General features: G+C 45.1%; 1 protein-coding gene across 3 annotated transcripts in view; it reads right to left on the minus strand.

Moving 5' to 3' along the window:
• Positions 1–14170, minus strand: part of LOC111969697 (copine-5) — a 210439-nt gene extending 196269 nt beyond the window's left edge. For all 3 annotated transcript variants that reach the window (XM_023995881.2, XM_023995882.3, XM_023995880.3), the window contains exon 1: positions 13964–14170. In XM_023995881.2, the coding sequence (XP_023851649.1) occupies positions 13964–14073 (110 nt within the window). In that variant the 5' untranslated portion in view covers positions 14074–14170. The remainder of the gene's footprint in view (positions 1–13963) is intronic.
• Positions 14171–19392: the final 5222 nt, after the last annotated feature.

The following is a 19392-nucleotide window of genomic DNA, read 5'->3' on the forward strand; positions in this document are numbered from 1 at the left end:
TCTCTCTCGCTCTCTCTCTCAGATTTCTCCTTCTCTCTTCTCTCTCTGTCTCTCTCTCTCTCTTCTCTCTTCTCTCTCTCCTCTCTCTCTCCTCTCTCTTCTCCTTCTCTCTTCTCTCTCTCTCCTCTCTCTCTCTCTCTCTCTCTCTCTCTCTCTCTCTCTCTCTCTCTCTCTCTTCCTCTCTTCTCCCTCTCTCTTCTCTCTCTCTCTCTCCTTCTCTCCTCTCCTCGTCTCTCTCTCCTCTCTCTCTCTCTCCTCTTCTCTCTCTCCTCTCTGCTCTCTCTATCTCTCTCATTCTCTCTACCTCCAGTCACTCTCTTCTTGATCTCCCCGCATCTCCTTTATATGTAACTCAAATAGATGTGTTTCTCAGTTTCATGACCAGTTTACCCCATATCACAGTGTGAAACTCCGAGGGCTCCAAATATTGTAGTAACAGTAGTAACAGATTACAGAAGCAGCACTTCCTATTTGTCTCTGTCACACTGTACTACTAGCTATGTTATTTGCGGTTTGTTTTTTTTACCCAAGATTCTATTTGTTTTGTCATTTTTACAAGTACAATATCCATTTCAATAAATATATTCAGTTCATATAAAAAGTACCCATGTGCTACACTGTACTACGTTCTCAAGAGGAGCGGTCATTCAACAAAAACACAGGAAGTGCAGCATGATGTAATCATGTGATGGGGTTTTCCTCTCACTACTTAGATCTACAGTATTTCACCTTGCCATAACTCACCCTGTCTGACCCCTGATCTCTTACCGTCCATCACAACTTGCTTAGCCTAGTCACCTGGGACTTGACTCTAAATGACCCAACCATTCATCAACCAGTTACAATGGTTGACCAATTGACTTTTTCCACATTTTGTTACGTAATAGCCTTATTCTAAAATGGATTAAATATAATTGTAATTCTACACACAATACCCCATAATGATAAAACGAAAACAGGTTTTTATCAATTTGAGCAAATATATATAAAATAAAAAAACAGAAATACCTTATTTACATAATTATTCAGACCCTTTGCTATGAGGCTCGAAATTGAGCTCAGGTGCATCCTGTTTCCATTGATCATGTTTCTACAACTTGATTGGAGTCAACCTGTGCTAAATTAAATTGATTGGACATGATTTGGAAAAATCACACACCTGTCTATACAAGGTCCCACAGTTGACACAGCATGTCGGAGCAAAAACCAGGCCATGAGGTCGAAGGACAGGATTGTGTCGAGGCACAGATCTGGGGAAGGGTACCAAAACATTTCTGCAGCATTGAAGGTCCCCAAGAACACAGTGGCCTGCATCATTCTTAAATGGAAGAAGTTTGGAACCACCAAGACTCTTCGTAGAGCTGGCCGCCTTGCCAAACTGAGCAATCGGGGGAGAAGGGCCTTGGTCAGGGATGTGACCAAGAACCCGAAGGTTACTCTGACAGAGCTCTAGAGTTCCTCTGTGGAGATGGGAGAACCTTCCAGAAGGACAACTATTTCTGCAGCACTCCACTAATCAGGCTTTTACGGTAGAGTGGTCAGACTGAAGCCACTCCTCAGTAAAAGGCACATGACAGCCTGCTTGGGGTTTTCCAAAAGGCACCTAAAGACTCTCAGACCATGAGAAACAAGATTCTCTGGTCTGATGAAACCAATATTGAACTCTTTGGCATGAATGCCAAGTGTCACGTCTGGAGGAAACCTGGCACCATCTCTACAGTGAAGCGTGGTGGCAGCATCATGCTGTGGGGATGTTTTTCAGCGGCAGGGACTGGGAGACTAGTCAGGATCGAGACAAAGTTGAACGGAGCAAAGTACAGAGAGATCCTTGATGAAGAGCGCTCCAGAGCACTCAGGACCTCAGACTGGGGCGAAGGTTCACCTTCCAACAGGACAGTGACCCTAAGCATACAGCCAAGACAACGCAGGAGTGGCTTCGGGACAAGTCTCTGAATGTCCTTGAGTGGCCCCGCCAGAGCCCGGACTTGAACCCGATCGAACATCTCTGGAAAGACCTGAACATAGCTGTGCAGCAGCGTTCCCCAGCCAAGAGTGTGCAAAGCTGTCATCAAGGCAAAAGGGTGGCTACTTTGAAGAATCTCAAATATAAAATAAAATATTGGTTACTACATGATTCCATATGTGTTATTTCATAGTGTTGATGTCTTCACTATTATTCTACAAATGTAGAAAATAATACAATAAAGTAAAACCCTTGAATGAGTAGGTGTGTCTCCAAACTTTTGACTGGTACTGTATGTGATGTAAAAAATAAGTCAGGAGGCTATCCAACCTTTACTCACAACAACTGTCTTCTGCAAAGATACATTCCTGTATATAAATATTATAGGATGTTCTAAAATCAACATTCTATATTCCATCCCACATGTACCACCCATTATGATAACCAGACATTTTCAACAGGCCCGGTAGTTTACTCCCTTTGGTAGTCTCTGACAGTATGTATGAGCACTGAATGGTTATGATTACTGTCTCTCTGTGTGTGTGTGTGTGTGTGTGTGTGTGTGTGTGTGTGTGTGTGTGTGTGTGGTGCGTGCGTGCGTGCGTGCGTGCGTGCGTGCGTGCGTGTGGTGGCAGGGGAGAGAATGTACTGTTACAATATAGATTAGAACCCTGCCAGTAATACAACCTGAATGTATTTTATTCATTGCCATTTCATTCACAGCCTTAGCAAAAGCCATTAAGATAGATTTGTAATGCCTTGAAATATTAAACGGTTGGATGTGGACGTACTTGAGAAGTGTGACAGATTGATGTATAATGTCTGTATAGTTTTGGAAGGCCAGGTTGATGCAATGTGTCATTCGGTGTCACAGACATGGAGAAATTATAGTCAAAGATGAATTGTTTTGCACCATAAAATGGCAGTTGACAACTTTACCCCCATAGGAGAGGTCAAGTGTCATGAGAGCCCCATCAATGCCATCTACACCACTTCCAGGTGTGACAATATTATACCACAGACACACGCACACTAGTAATAGGCGGGTTGACCCACAACCGCAGTCCCCGTGGTTATATCTGTGGGGCAGGTGTTATGTGTGACGACTATGTTATGTGTGACGATTGTGAGGCGCTATACAAATTAGAGAGTCGCAAGACTGGGACTTCAAATATGGCACATCAAGGAAACTCTAGCCTGTTCAGATGGGTTAAATCGAATAATGACCTAACTGAAATCTGGACACTGACTGTAGGTCTATAACCTTTTCACATAGCCTAATATTATATGAACTATTATAAATTAAGCTTTTCTTGCAGTAGAACGATAAACCCCTTGTACATTTCGACTCGGGAACAGTAGTGGAGAATACTACTTGCCAATGTTTAATCATTAATTTACAAACTTGATGAACTCAGAGCGAGGATCTCCTTCCAGAGGAACATCAGATCCGGCAATATACTCAATTTTTCTGAGTCTTGGCTTTCTTCCAACACCCAGATGGATTATATACAACCGGAGGGATTTAACAATTTTTCGAGCGGATAGGAAGCGGGCTCCTATCTTGCYAGTTTCTGCTCCGCCGACTTGGAATACTTGGTCATAAAATGTCTTCCTTTTTAACTTCCGAAAGAGTTCACCGGGATTATCGCCATGGCTGTGTACATCCCGCACCAAGCCGACAGCAAAAAGGCCCTGAACAAACTGGAGACTGGATTCCCGGAGGCAGCATTCATTGTTGRGGGGGGTTTAAACAAAAGTAATTTGAGATCCGTGCTCCCAAATTATTACCAACACATTGACTGTCTAACTCTCGGAAATTCTACTCTTGACCACTGCTACACGCCTTTTAAACACAGGTATAAGGCCCTCTCCCYTCCTCCTTTCGGAAAATCCGACCATGACTCCATCTTGATTCTCCCTGCCTACAAACAAAGACTCAAGAGGGAAGCTCRGGTGATCAGGTCTGTACAGCGTTGGTCCGACCAATCAGAATTCCCACTCCAAGATTGGAATATGTTTCGGGTTGRCTCTGGAGATAATGTCAATGAATATGTTGACTCAGTCACCGGATTCATCAAAAAATGCATAGATGACATGATACCGATTGTATATTTCAAAACGTACCCGAATCAAAAAAATGTGGATTGATAGCAGCCTTTGGGAAAACTGAAAGATAGAGATGCTGCTTATATACAGGGCAAGGTGACTGGGGACAATAGTTTGTTTAAACAGTACAAATATGACTTACGCAGATTGATCAAGATGGTGAAACACAAGTATAGAGACGAAGTGGAGGAGAAATCCAGAGGGTTGGACACAAGGCGTATGTGGCATGGGCTACTAACATTCACAGATTACAAAAAGAAAGCCAGCCACATCACGGTCACAAATGCCACCCTACCAGACGAGCTAAACACCTTTATCTCAATATTCAAGCACAATGACCCTGAGCTGCCAAGGAGAGCCCCCGATGACAACGTGGGCTACACACTGACAGTTTCCACTGAGGACGTATCTATGTCATTCAAACGTGTTAACCCTCACAAGGCTGTTGCCTCAAATGGCATCTCTAGCCGTGCTCTCAGAGCATGTGTAGACCAGCTGGCTGTTGTGTTCTGACATTTTCAATCTCTCTCTAGCTCAGGCCTCTATACCCACCTGCTTCCAGATGTCCACTATCATCCCTGTACCCAAGAAAGGGAAAGTAACTGAACTGAATGACTACCGACCAGTAGCACTCACTTCCATCATCATTAAATGGTTCAAGGGGCTAGTCAAAGACCATATCACCTCCTCCTTCCCCGACACACTCGACCCTCTCCAATTCGCCTACCGCCCTGACAGATCCACGGACAACACAATCGCCATTGCACTGCACACTGCCCTTACCCACCTGGACAAAAGGAATGCATACAGTATGTGAGAATGCTGGTCATCGACTACAGCTCAGCCTTCAATACCATAGTGCCCTATAAGCTCATAAACAAAGCTCACAGCCCTGGGTCTGAACTCCTCCCTATGTAACTGGGTCCTAGACTTCCTGACGGGCCGCCCCCAGGTGGTGAAGGTAGGCAACATAAAAGGAGCATAAAAGAAGCATCCATTACAAAATACAAATCCCAACATAAAAACATGGTAGTGAAAAATGGGTTGACGAAATATGAGAAGTGGATGCTATCCATTTCCTATTTATTTTATTTTCATTACCATTTCAGAACATTATCTCCTCAACATGGGGGCCCCACAAGGGTGCATCCTCAGTCCGCTCCTGTATTCTCTGTATACCCACGACTGCATGACCTCACACAGTTCCAACTCCATCATCAAGTTCGCTGACGACATGACAGTAGTAGACCTGATCACCAACAACGATGAGATAGCCCACAGGGAGGATGTAGACCCTCTGACGGCGTGCTGCCAGGTAAACAACCTCTCCCTCAACGTTAGCAAAACAAAGGAGCTGATTGTGGACTTCATGAGGAACCAGGCTGGACACGACCCCATCCTCATCAACGGGGCACCGTGGAGACAGTCAATATCTTCAAATTCCTCTGCGTACACATCTCAGAGAAGCTGAAATGGTCTAATTACATGGACATCATAGTGAAGAAGGCACGACAGCGACTCTTTAACCTCAGCATGCTAAAGAACTTCCCTCACTGTGTTCTACTGGAGCACCATCGAGAGCATACTGTCGAGCTACATCAAAGCCTGGTACAGCAGGCTGTGATGTACCGCGGACCTCAAGGCTCTTCAGAGATTGATACGTGCAGCCGAACGCACCATTTGGGTGCCCTACAGGACACCTACATCACCAGGTGTCGCAAGAAGGCCAAGAAGGTCATCACGGACCCCAGCCACCCTAACCATGCCCTGTTCTCCCCGCTTCAATCACTCAGATGCGCCAGTGCAGGAACATCATAGCAAAAACTGAAAGACTGGCCATCAGTTTCTACCCTCAGACCATCAGGCAGCTGAATAGCCACCACTAATCAGCTAACTGCTCCCCCCTCCCACCGCTATTCCCTCCCATGGACATGTCCACCAGAGCTGTTGCCAGAGAATTTAATGTTCATTTCTCTACAATAAGCCGCCTCCAATGTATTTTTTGTGAATTTGGCAGTACGTCCAACCAGCCTCACAAGAGTGCACAACAACAACAACAACAACAACATTTTATCACGGCAACTGGTCTGATACATTCACCTCTGCAGGTAAATAATGTACTTACATTCAGTAATCTTGCTCTGATTTGTCATCCTGAGGGTCCCAGAGATGAAATGTAGCATCGTTTTGTTTGATAAAATCTATTTTTATATTCAAATGTAGGAGCTGGGTTCTACAGTTTGAACCCCTACTGTCTCTGGCACTACACCCACCACGCCCGGCCATCTAGTCGTGTGAAAGTTAGTGTATAAGCTAATAATCCATCATGTACGACATTCCTGGGAGTGTGTAAACTTACATTTTGTATCACCATATCATTTTTGTATGTTCCCTATAGTTATGTACTTGAAAATGTATCAATTAACCAATTTGCCACATTTGGGCAGACTTGATACAAAATACTGTGCAGTATTGCAATGCTTCCCTGAATCAATCTGAAACTTTGCACACACACACACACACTACAAAATATAAATTGCGCCCAAACTGCAATATTATATTATGGCCTATCTCTTGCATTTCAAAGATGATGGAACAAATAAATAAATAGAAAACGCATGTTTTTTTCATTGTATTATCTTTTACCAGATCTAATGTGTTATATTCACCTACATTATTTTCACATTTCCACAAACTTCAAAGTGTTTCCTTMCAAATGGTATCAAGAATATGCATATCCTTGCTTCAGGTCCTGAGCTGTGTCATTTTAGGGGACATTTTGGGAAAAYGGTCCAATCCGTAAGAGGTTACATAGTTTGAAGCGTTCATCGATTTATGATATTATTCRGGTGAGCAAGAGTTAATTTAGTCTTCTATGGCAGTAATGACAGAAGAGAAGCTGCATGTACCTAATTATAGACAAGTTCACTAGCAAAACGCCTACCAAAATGTCAGAAATCAAAACACCTAAATTAGGCTTTAAAAAAATGTATCCTGCACCCCCTGTCAGAAACTCGTTCTGACGTCTCTGACTGCAGCCTACAGAGCATTTTCAATCGACTCATTTGTGGGTTAAGGTCGGGTGCGGGCCTCAGACATTCATTTTATCACATATAGTCTGGTGGTTGTGGATGGGTTATTAGCAATTACGCGGCGGGTGAACAAACAGCTGACCCGCGCATCACTCACACACACACACACACACACACACACACACACACACACACACACACACACACACATTTTCCCATATCCTCATCTTTCTGGAACACTCTCTGAAAGCCAATGGAATCAAACCGCTCGAAAGAGATGAGTCACCTCAGCAGTACAATGGGACAAGGAAAGGTGGCACTGCATCTGAATCAAATTACAGCGTTTAGCTGTATGATCGAGCCAAAATTGCACATCCTCAAGCATAATGAGACCCAATTGCACCCCCTCTACCTCTCTTTGTTAAACATAGGTGTTAAGAAGCACTCAGCCAAATGGATTAAGTCTTGATTTAGTCAGTGGACTCAGTCCATTTGGCTGAGTGCTTCTTAACACCTACATTTAACAAAAGAGAGTTATGGAGAGGTAGAGGGGCCGCCCACCCACACTTGAAAGAGTGTGTTTTTAAGTGTGACGATATCCCACTGGGCACAGACATCAATTCAACACATATTCCACGTTGGTTTAACGTAAATTTAAAGAAATGGTGTGGAAACAACATTGTTTCAACCAGCGTGTGCCCAGTGGGGTGCAATTTGGTCTTATTCTGCTTGATGTTGCGCAAGTTTGACTCAACCCTTCAACTAAATGCTGCCATTTGATTTAGTCAGTGGACTCACTCCATACGTGAGGTAAATCCACATTGAATTTACCCGGCTTATCTCCATCACTGCTGACACTCGCGATGTACCGGTGGGTCGGTAGGAAATAGAGGCGGCCGGCTTCACATTCATGCTCAGCACAGCAGCTGGTTTCAGTTCATGTTCAAGGTTTATTAGTCGTGTGTACAGGATGTGCGTGGTATACGTCGTTCAACAAAATGCTTACTTGTAGAGTCCTTTGTCGACAATGCAACGACAATATGAAATGATACAAAATAAGAATACAAAACAAGGTAAATAGCAGAATAGAATAAACATTTTAGCATAAGTATAATACAGGAAGGCACAATTTATGGTCCAATATTTACACATGTATTGGGGAAGGGGGGGGGGGGGGGGGGGCAAGTGTATTAATTGAGCAGTATAATAGGAGTCTGGCAGCAGCAGTTGTGATGCGTGTGTGTGTAGCATGAATGTATATGTGTGTGTGTGTGTGTGTATGTCTGTGTGGGTGTGTGCATATGTGTTAAGGTATGGACAATCAAAGCAGGTGGTTAGTCCAGTACAAGTGTTCAGCAGTCTGATGGCTTGTAGATACCAACAGGCTCAGAGACAGTTTCTATCAGAACTCATGCTCTGATACCATCTGCCCAACAGTAAGGGAGAGAACAGCTTGTGGCTAGGGTGTGTGGGGTCCTTGATACAGCCTTCGTCGGGCACTGTTTCGAGTAGATGTCCTGGATGGGTGGGAGCACATGATGTACTGGGCCATCTTTACCACAAGCTGGAGGGCCTTGCGGTCGAGGACTGAGCAATTCCCGTACCAGGCCGTGATGCAGCCGATCAGGACGCTCTCGATGGTGCAACAGTAGTATTTGTTTTTTGCAGACAAATGAGTCGTAACCCCGTCCTTGTGGATATTACTGCACTATGTGGGTATTACTGCACTTGCTACAAACAACGGAAAAGTACAATAGCACTCACCCACTCGCTCGACTGCCAAAACCAAACGAACACGAGAAGGAGATGCAGTTTTACACATGAATTTATATGGTTTCGTCTTTGTGGATGTACAGTTGAAGTCGGAAGTTTACATACACTTAGGTTGGAGTCATTAAAACTTGTTTTTCAACCACTCCACAAATTTCTTGTTAACAAACTAGTTTTGGCAAGTCGGTTAGGACATCTACTTGTGCATGACACAAGTAATTTTTCCAACAATTGTTTACAGACAGATTATTTCACTTAATTCACTGCATCACAATTCCAGTGGGTCAAGTTGAACGTGCCTTTAAACAGCTTGGAAGATTCCAGAAAACGACGTCATGGCTTTAGAAGCCTCTGATAGGCTTATTGACATCATTTGGAGTCAATTGGAGGTGTACCTGTGGATGTATTTCAAGGCCTACCTTCAAACTCAGTGCCTCTTTGCTTGACATCATGGGAAAATCAAAAGAAATCAGCCAAGACCTCAGAAAAATAATTGTAGACCTCCACAAGTTTGGTTCATCCTTGGGAGCAATTTCCAAATGCCTGAAGGTACCACGTTCATCTGTACAAACAATAATACGCAAGTATAAACACCATGGGACCACGCAGCCATCATACTGCGCAGGAAGGAGACGCGTTCTGTCTCCTGGAGATGAATGTACTTTGGTGTGAAAAGTGCAAATCAATCCCAGAACAACAGCAAAAGGACCTTGTGAAGATGCTGGAGGAAACAAGTACAAAAGTATCTATATCCACAGTAAAACGAGTCCTATATCGACATAACCTGAAAGGCCGCTCAGCAAGGAAGAAGCCACTGCTCCAAAACCGCCACAAAAAAAGCCAGACTACGGTTTGCAACTGCACAAAGATCATACTTTTTGGAGAAATGTGCTCAGGTCTGACGAAACAAAAATAGAACTGTTTGGCCGTACTGACCATTGTTATGTTTGGAGGAAAAAGGGGGAGGCTTGCAAGCCGAAGAACACCATCCCAACCGTGAAGCACGGGGGTGGCAGCATCATGTTGTGGGGGTGCTTTGCTGCAGGAGGGACTGGTGCACTTCACAAAATAGATGGCATCATGAGGTAGGAAAATGATGGGGATATATTGAAGCAACATCTCAAGACATCAGTCAGGAAGTTAAAGCTTGGTCTTCCAAATGGACAATGACCCAAAGCATACTTCCAAAGTTGTGGCAAAATTGCTTTTTTTAAATTTTTTATTTCACCTTTATTTAACCAGGTAGGCTAGTTGAGAACAAGTTCTCATTTGCAACTGCGACCTGGCCAAGATAAAGCATAGCAGTGTGAACAGACAACACAGAGTTACACATGGAGTAAACAATAAACAAGTCAATAACATGGTAGAAAAAAAGAGAATCTATATACAATGTGTGCAAAAGGCTTAAGGACAACAAAGTCAAGGTATTGGAGTGGCCATCACAAAGCCTTGACCTCAATCCCATAGAAAATCTGTGGGCAGAACTGAAAAAGTTTGTGTGAGCAAGGAGACCTACAAACCTGACTCGGTTACACAAGCTCTGTCAGGAGGAACGGCCCAAGAGCTTGTGGAAGGCTACCCGAAACGTTTGACCCAAGCTAAACAATTTAAAGGCAATGCTACCAAATTCTAATTGAGTGTATGTAAACTTGTGATGAAAGAAATAAAAACTTTGATGAAAGAAATAAAAGATGAAATAAATAATTCTCTCTACTATTATTCTGACATTTCACATTCTTAAAATAAAGTGGTGATCCTAACTGACCTAAGACAGGGAATTTTTACTCGAACTAATGTCACCAATTGTGAAAAACTGAGTTTAAATGTATTTGGCTAAGGTGTATGTAAACTTCCGACTTCAACTGTACATAGTAGCTCCCCAGCGCCAACACTTGGTTTGGAATGTAATTACATTCTAGCATGGCTAGTAGCTAACGTTAGCCAGCTGGAACCAGCTAGGTAGCACCGGTTCTCCATATGACGTTGAGAAATAGTGCACTGTAGGTAGTTCCGAAGACATCCGGAAATAAGTTCATATGTAAAAACTGTCAAATATAACTATGTTTGTAGTTATAGATAACCACATTGTGACTACAACTAAGTTACTAAGTCTTTCACCAAACTGTGTTGTTACTTTAGTGAGTAAAAACTCTCGCATCCTACCCTTTAAAATAGGAAATCTGAGGAAAACGCTTCCGAAATTCTATCAACATCTCCTGTGCTACGTGCGCATCAAGCACTCTTCACAATTGCTCCTTTCCCTTCCGGGGTGGCTACTAGGCCCTCCCCCACCCACCCTTCAGCAAAGGGTCACGCCTCCACATTGCTGCCCCCACTCCCCCTCCCATCTTATAGGCAGAAACTTAAAATGGAAGTACCTGTGGTAAGGACTGTTCAGTTCAACGTTGGCCTAACCAATCAGAAATCTATGCTTCAAGATTGCTTTGTTCACGTGGACTGGGAAGTGTTTTGGGTTGCCTCTGAGAATAGTATTGGCCTATACACTGACTCGGTGGCTGAGTTCATCAGGAAGTGCATAGAGGATTTTGTTCCCACTGTGATGATTGGAACTTATCCAAACCTAAAACTGTGGACAGATGGCGGCGTTCGCACACAAAACTGAAAGCGCGAAGCACCATATTTAACCACAACAAGGTGACTGTGAACATGGATGTGTACAAACAGACCAGCTACAGTGCATTCTGAAAGTATTCAGACCCCTTGACTTTTTCCACATTTTGTTACGTTACAGCCTTATTCTAAAATGTATTCAATCGTTTTTTTCTCTCATCAATCTACACACAATACCCCATGATGACAAAGCAAAAACAAGTTTTTTGAATTTTTTCCAAACGTATAAAAATAAACAAAATGAAGGAGCTGATCGTGAACTTCAGGAGGCAGCAGAGAGAGCATGCTCCCATCATCAGGGCAGCAGTGGAGAGGGTGAAAAGCTTCAAGTTCCTCTGCGTGCAAATCACTGACGACCTGAAATGGTCCATTCACACAGACAGTGTGGTGAAGAAGGTACAACAGCACCTCTTCAATCTCAGGGGGCAGAAGAAAAATCCCACAAACTTCTACAGATGTTTTATTGAGAGCATCCTGTCGGAATGTATCACAACCTAGTACGGCAATTGCACCGACCGCAACCGCAGGGCTCTCCAGAGGGTGGTGGTGGGGTCAGCCTAATGCATCACCGGGGGCACACTGCTTGCCCTCCAGGACATCTACAGCACCTGGGGTCACAGGAAGGCCAAGAAGATAATCAAGGACCTCAGTCACCCGAGCCACGGTGCAGGTGCATTAAAGCTGGGACCGAGAGACTGAAAAACAACTTCTATCTCAAGGCCATCAGACTGTTAATTGTCACCACTAGCCGGCCTCCGCCCTGTACACTGCTCTGAACCATAGTCACTGTTACTAGCCGGCTATCACCCAGTACTCTACCCTGCAACTTAGAGACTGCTGCCCTATGTACTGTACATAGTTATTGAACACTAATCACTTGAATAATGTTTACGTACTGGTTTGCCCACTTCATATGTATATACTGTATTCTAGTCATCATATATAACTACTGCTGTACACACACTTTATATACATATTTATATTCCGGACTGATTTCTCGTTCTCATATTTCTTAATTTTTCTTTTATGGATTTGTGTGTTTTGTTGTGTATTGTTAGATATCACTGTACTGTTGACGCTAGAAACATAAGCATTTTGTTGCACCTGCAATAATATCTGCAAAATATGTGTACTGTACACAACCAATAAAATGTCATTTGATTTTGACACACACACACTGCAAAGTGGACTTAAGCGGACTCTCGAATCACTTAAAGACTCACAGACTCACATTCACACATACCGTGCACTGCGGGTGCATCAAAGTGCACGTATTCCTGCAACCTGTACTCTACACTGGAGCATCATTCACCACCATCAACAACAAAATAATTAGCCAATACATGGTGACACAGTGGAGCCAGCCGATCTATGAAAAGTGATTCATCCAGCTAGGTCCTGGAGAGCGGCTGGATGGAAAGTGGCACTGTAGCACAATGATAATTACATAACAAACAAAGAGCACACGTCTGTGTAGTTGACACTTTTTTTTCAATCCAAGTGTAACTTTCCTCAATGAAAGAATTGATCCCTAATAAAAAAWAWWAAAAAAGCTGATGTGAAAAAGATAACAGCATTTACGATACTGACATCTCAGCTGTAACTTCCTATCCTGTATTATTCAGCCACAGCCTACCTTAGTCGAATGCAGATAGCAGTCCCACCCAAAACCCCTCCACTCTCAGTGAGTCCCCCGTATCCATTAGCCTACATGTCTACACGGAGTACACCAAACATTAGGAACACCTTCCTAATATTGAATTGACTATGTGATGCTGCTACAGCGTGCTTGCTAATGATCTCAGTTGATTAATGGTTAACCGAACTATCTTGCACTGACGCTATGCACAATCACAAGACTATACACTGAGTGTACAGAACATTAAGGACACCTTCCTAATACTGAGTTGCACATACCCCATTCAAAGGTACTTCAATATTTGGTCTTGCTCATTCACCCTCGGAATGCCACACATCCATGTCTCAATTGTCTCAAGGCTTAACAATCCTTATTTAACCTGTCTCCTCCCCTTCATCTACACGGATTGAAGTGGATTTAACAAGTGACATCAATAAGGGATCATATCTTTCACCTGGATTCACCTGGCCAGTCATGGAAAGAGCAGGTGTTCTTAATGTTTTGTATACTCGTTGTATATCTACGATCCATAGGCTATCTGTCCTCGCCATAACGCGCGGCCAGTCGTCGGGACTCAACGGCAGTTGAAGACTACTTGCTGAGTGGTGTGTTACCAAATGTAAAACTAACGGTATTTTCTCTAAAGGCGTTGCCAAACATCACAGCGTACACGAAAAGCCTTGGGATATTCCTACACGTGGACGTCCATAACTGACCACGGACTACTGCGGTTAAGAATAGCACAGCTTTGGAACAATATTGGAAGAATTTAGAACTGAAGATCAAAGACTCCCGGTCCACTCGGGGTTAACAACTTACCTGCATGAGACGGTGATCTCTACTTTAGTAGCGGGAATGTTCCCGGTGATCGGGTCGAACTCATAAACCGAGGCCATGTCCCCCAGTTTGTCCATGACGTCCCCCTCCATGGGCGCAAGCCCATGGGCGAGCGCGCGGGGCGACTCGGGAGCGATCCGTGACTCGCACAGCCTGGCCCCAGTCGAGCGCGTGTTGGGTGGTGATTGTGTCGTGTTCCCCCTCCCGGTGGGTCGCGAGGACAGGTCGGAGATCAGATCACACGCCAGCCCCCCGCGATGAGACCGGGAGAGCCAGCCAGAGAGAGAGAGAGAGATAGAGAGAGAGACAGAGAGAGAGAGAGACGGAGAGAGAGAGAGACGGAGAGAGAGAGAGGGAGAGAGAGAGAGAGAGAGAGAGAGAGAGAGAGAGAGAGAGAGAGAGAGAGAGACAGAGAGAGAGAGAGAGAGAGAGTGAGAGAGAGGTATTCAGGGAAACCGGACACTAACAGCCTTTCTCTGAAGAAGCGCACTTAGCAAACTGTCCAAAGATAGTGCAGTTTTGGCTGGAGAGATCATGAAAGCGACGTGCCGCTCTACCGCGCTAGCTAAAGCTGTTGCCGCACCGCTGACAGGTAGAGCATCGTAGGGGAGTAGCCTGCTGACCTGCTCTTTGCGCGTCAAGCAGAGCTCTACTCCAACCGCTGGCTGATGAGCTCAGACTGCYCGGACCAGAGACTGAAGAGAGAGAAAGCGGTTTCTACACTACTGCTCTGTACTCCACCTCCCTTCCCTTCTCCCTTCCTCCCACAAGTTATTCCACGCGGGCGTTCCCAGACCAGCCCATGCCCGCCTCTTAGCCAGATGCGTAGCCTACAGCTGGCCAGCTCTGGGTTTGCTGCTGTCACAGTTCCAAGTGTAATAATGAGATGGACAGCCGTTTTGACACATGGGTGTGGGTGGGATAATATTACTTCTCTCAGCAAGAAGAAACTAAATCTGTTATTTTCTGTGAGAAAATAATTTTGCAGCGCTGCTAGAAATTTTTAAAAATGTAGGCTACCAAAATTATAATTCCATTATTTCCAACTCTAAAGGAAACCTGAATCCGACATGGATGCATTAGGCCTATGCAGTTATCGACACGTCTGCTCTTTTAGATATCGATCCATTGATTCATTTAGTCAGTTGTTGCTGTTACATAACTATATGTGTGAGAGAGAAAGAAAAATAAAGAAAAAGCGCGAGAGAGAGAGAGAGAGAGAGAATGTACAGAGCTACATTGAAAGTGTGTCACGTTTCAGCACCACATTGGTGGACAGCTCCCAAGTCGTCGGCGCGGCTTGTGCTGCTTTCATAGAGCGACCCGCTTTTATAGAGCGATCCACTATTTCCCCCCACAATTTTTCTGTGGAAGACAGTGAACACAAAGTGAATCTCGAGACTAGAAGCCACACAGGATAGTGATGCTTTTTCATCTGTAAAAGTTGCCCTCCACCTCAATGTTCCCAGTTCTTACTAAGGGTCTGGCTCCCAGAAATCAATTTACACCCCAACATGGGCTCACGCTGGTCTCTCTCTGCAACAGGAACTAGGCTGCCAGTGACAACCCAACCTCTCTCTCAGATGCACTCAGACACACACAACCCTGCTCCTTCTCACACAAACACAAATACAAAGATAGCGTCACTTAACCCCTCTCCTTTCACTCTCTCTCTCTCACGGCACAGCACGGCACACACACACCACTTTCCCTGGTAGAAGAGTCATGCCTGTAAAGGGCATGGTAGTTATGGTGGCTGGGGTTGGTGGGTGTAGGCTAAGGGTGGGTGGTGTTAACGCAGATGTGTCCAATAAGGGGGTTGGCATGGCCTGGCAAAGATAGAGGAAGAGGAGGAGGAGTGAGACCTTGCCATTTGTAATTGTGACAGCCTTCGTCACAATTGTCACTGGCCCTGTGATAACAATGGCACACTAAACTAGGCAGCTCCTACTGTGCCCGCCTCTAGTCAACCATCTTTAATAATAATAAATAAATACGACTAAGCTAACATATGGAATTGTTTTAAGGTAGTCATACCATGGATCATTTAGCTATTTGATTTAGAATTTTAGGACCCCTTTAGGTCTCCATTTCTTAATAATTAGTTTTACTTGATAAATTATTAAATTTAGCCTTTACTACTATTGCCCACAGAAACGCATTGAGTAACTCATTCATAAATAGCAAAAAAAGAGAGTAAAAATAAATAAATCATAAGGAATAAGGTTTTGAAGTCTCTGTCCTGAGAGACCGGCCCACTTAACATCACCAGCTGTCATCATAGGCAGCTCTATGGTGAGAAACATCTCGGTCCCCAAGGCAAAAACCCTGTGCTACACAGGAGCACGAGCACAGGACATCACAAGGCTGCTTCCGACTGTTCTATGACAGATGCCGGGAGCTGACACTGTTGTAGTCCATGTGGGGTCAAACGACATCAAGAGGGCTAGCTCAGAACATCTGAAAATGCATTTTAAAGAACTGATTTTAGCATGAAAAGACTCCAAAAAACAGCCAATCATTTCAGGTCCAGTGCCATCGTTGGGCCGCGGGTGTGAAAGATTCAGCAGACTGCTGGTATTACACATCTGGCTAAAATATTACTGTAGCTCTGCTGGAGTTACTTTTATAGATGACTTTGCCACCTTCGGGAAACAGAAGATACTTTACAGGAATGACGGAGTCCATTCAAATCATCTTGGCTCCTGGACTCTGTCCACGCATTTCAAGGCTGCGTTGAAACAATGATTTATCAATGACCCAAGACCAGCTCAGTTAATCCCTACCATTGTGACAATGAGTCGTCATAATGCTGTATCAAATGCACATTATCCTAGGGCCGTTGGCAGACACAATGTAAGTAACTTAATTTATGTCCCTCTAATTTCCCTGAATACTTTCGTTAATCCAACAGCTATTGGATGCAGTAATCATGAGCCCATGAACCAGAATTATAATGTTAGCACTGAGGCGGTGTGCCTTACTAGGAAGACCACTTTGTGCAGCTCACCCTGCACTATCAAGTCTACTTCTGATAAGCTTCCCAGTAAAGCATTAAAAACAATCAAGCAACCCAGACAAGTGCTAAAAATAGCCCATATGAACACCTGCAGCCTGAGAAACAAGGTTCATGAAGTCAATAACTTGCTTGTAACAGACATTCATATTCTGACTATCTCTGAAACTCACTTAGATAATACCTTTGATGATACAGTGGTAGCAATACATGGTTATAACATCTACCGAAAATACATAAATGCCAACAGGGGCGGTGTTGCTGTCTATATAAAGAACCACATTCCTGTAACGCTTAGAGACGATCTAATGTTAAATACTGTTGAAGTAATATGGTTACAGGTTCACCTGCCTCACCTAAAACCCATTATTGTGGGAAGCTGCAATAGACCTCCAAGTGTTAACAGTCAGTATCCGGATAATATGTGTGAAATGCTTGTATGTGATATTAAGAAATCATGTGACTATGCTAAATAAAAAATAAAAATAAACTATACTATGAAACAAAGATAAATTATATAAAGAATGATAGTTGTTACGAATCCCGCCGAAGATGGTGCCTCTTCCCGTTCGGGCGGCGCTCAGCGGTCGTCGTCTCCGGCCTACTAGCTGCCACCGATCCCCTTTTCTGTTTCGTCCGACTCCCTCAGGAGAGGAGAGTGTTAGCCTCCTCATCTCCTGTCTGACGGGTAGAGCCCTGGAATGGGCCAACGCTGTATGGAACGGCCCAGACTCGGCTCGGGACCACTACCCAGAGTGGGTGAGCGACTGTTCCACCTCAGACAGGAGACGAGGAGCGGGCAAGACTTCGCCTTGGAGTTCCGGACCTTGGCTGCTGGTGCGGGGTGGAATGACAGGGCCCTGATGGACCACTACCGATGTAGCCTTCGGGAGGACGTCCATCGGGAGCTAGCTTATCGGGACACTACACTCTCCCTCGACGAGCTCATTGACATGTCGATATGACTGGAKAACCTGCTAGCTGCCCGCGGGCGTTCAGAGGGGGTCCTGTCAGTTCCACCTCCCAGCCCTCCCGCTCCAACTCCGATGGAGTTGGGAGGAGCTGCATCTAGGGGGACCGGCGGAGGAGGCTCCTCCTGCACCTACTGCGGCCGGAGAGGACACACTTCGGACCGGTGCTGGAGGAGTCAGTCGGGGAGTCGAGATGGCAGGCGGAACACTTCTCGGCCACCCAGGTGAGTAGGCACCAAACTCACCCAGAGCTCCCTGTTGGTCACATGTTTTGTTAATTTCTTCCCTGCGTTTTCCCTCTCTCCAGCATAAGGCGCTAGTCGATTCAGGCGCAGCTGGGGTTTTATGGATCGCGACTCGCCCGTAAGTTGGGTATTCCGTTAGTGCAGATAGACCCACCTTTCCCCGTGCACTCCTTAGATAGCCGACTCGTTAGGTCAGGGCTGGTCAGGAGGCCACGATACCGCTGGACATGGTAACGCAGGGGAATCATAGGGAGCGGATCAGTTTCTACCTTATTGATTCACCTGCGTTTCCAGTGGTGTTGGGGATTCCCTGGTTGGCTAGTCACAATCCCCTCATTTCCTGGAGACAGGGGCTCCGCAGGGGTGGTCAGAGAGGTTTCAGGTAGGTGTATAGGAGTTTCCATCGGTGCCACGTCGGTGGAGAGTCCAGACCAGGTTTTCCACTGTGCGTATCCCCCCAGAATGATGCCGATTTGGCGATCAAAAGCGCACAAATTACACCCCACGACGGGGGATTGCGTGATAAAATCCTCCAGAGAACGCTGCACATTCACGTGTACCACACTGTCTCAGGAGGAGACTGTTGGCTATGGAGACTATGTCACGGACAACTCTGAGACAAGGGTTCATTCGGCCCTCCATGTCACCTGTCTCCTCGAGTTTCTTTTTGTCAGAAAAAAGGAGGGAGGACTGCCGTCCGTGCATTGATTATCGAGGTCTAAATTCGATCACAGTGGGATTAGTTATCGCTACCTCTCATCGGCTACGGCGGTGGAATCATCCACGGAGCGCGTATTTTTTCACAAAATGGATCTCAGAGACGCGTATAATCTGGTGCGTATTCGGGAGGAGACGAGTGGAAAACACGCGTTTAGTACCACATCAGGCCACATGAGTACTCGTCATGCCGTATGGTTAGAAGAGATGCTCCAGCCGTTTTTCATCCTTGTCGATGAGATTCTCAGGGACCTGCACGGGCAGGGTGGGTGGTACACATTGAGACATCTTGACTACTGCCACACAGTGCCGCGCATGTCTCCCTGGTGCGCAAGGTACTTGGGGTGACTGCTGGGAGCATGACCTATCGCAGTGAGAAATGTGTGTTCTCAAACGAGCCGGTGTTCCTTCCTGGGTTATCGCATTTCCATCTCGGGGGTGGTGATTGGAGTGTGAACCGGC

The sequence above is a fragment of the Salvelinus sp. IW2-2015 genome, linkage group LG11, assembly GCF_002910315.2.
Source record: "Salvelinus sp. IW2-2015 linkage group LG11, ASM291031v2, whole genome shotgun sequence".
In the NCBI taxonomy this organism is placed as follows: domain Eukaryota; kingdom Metazoa; phylum Chordata; class Actinopteri; order Salmoniformes; family Salmonidae; genus Salvelinus; species Salvelinus sp. IW2-2015.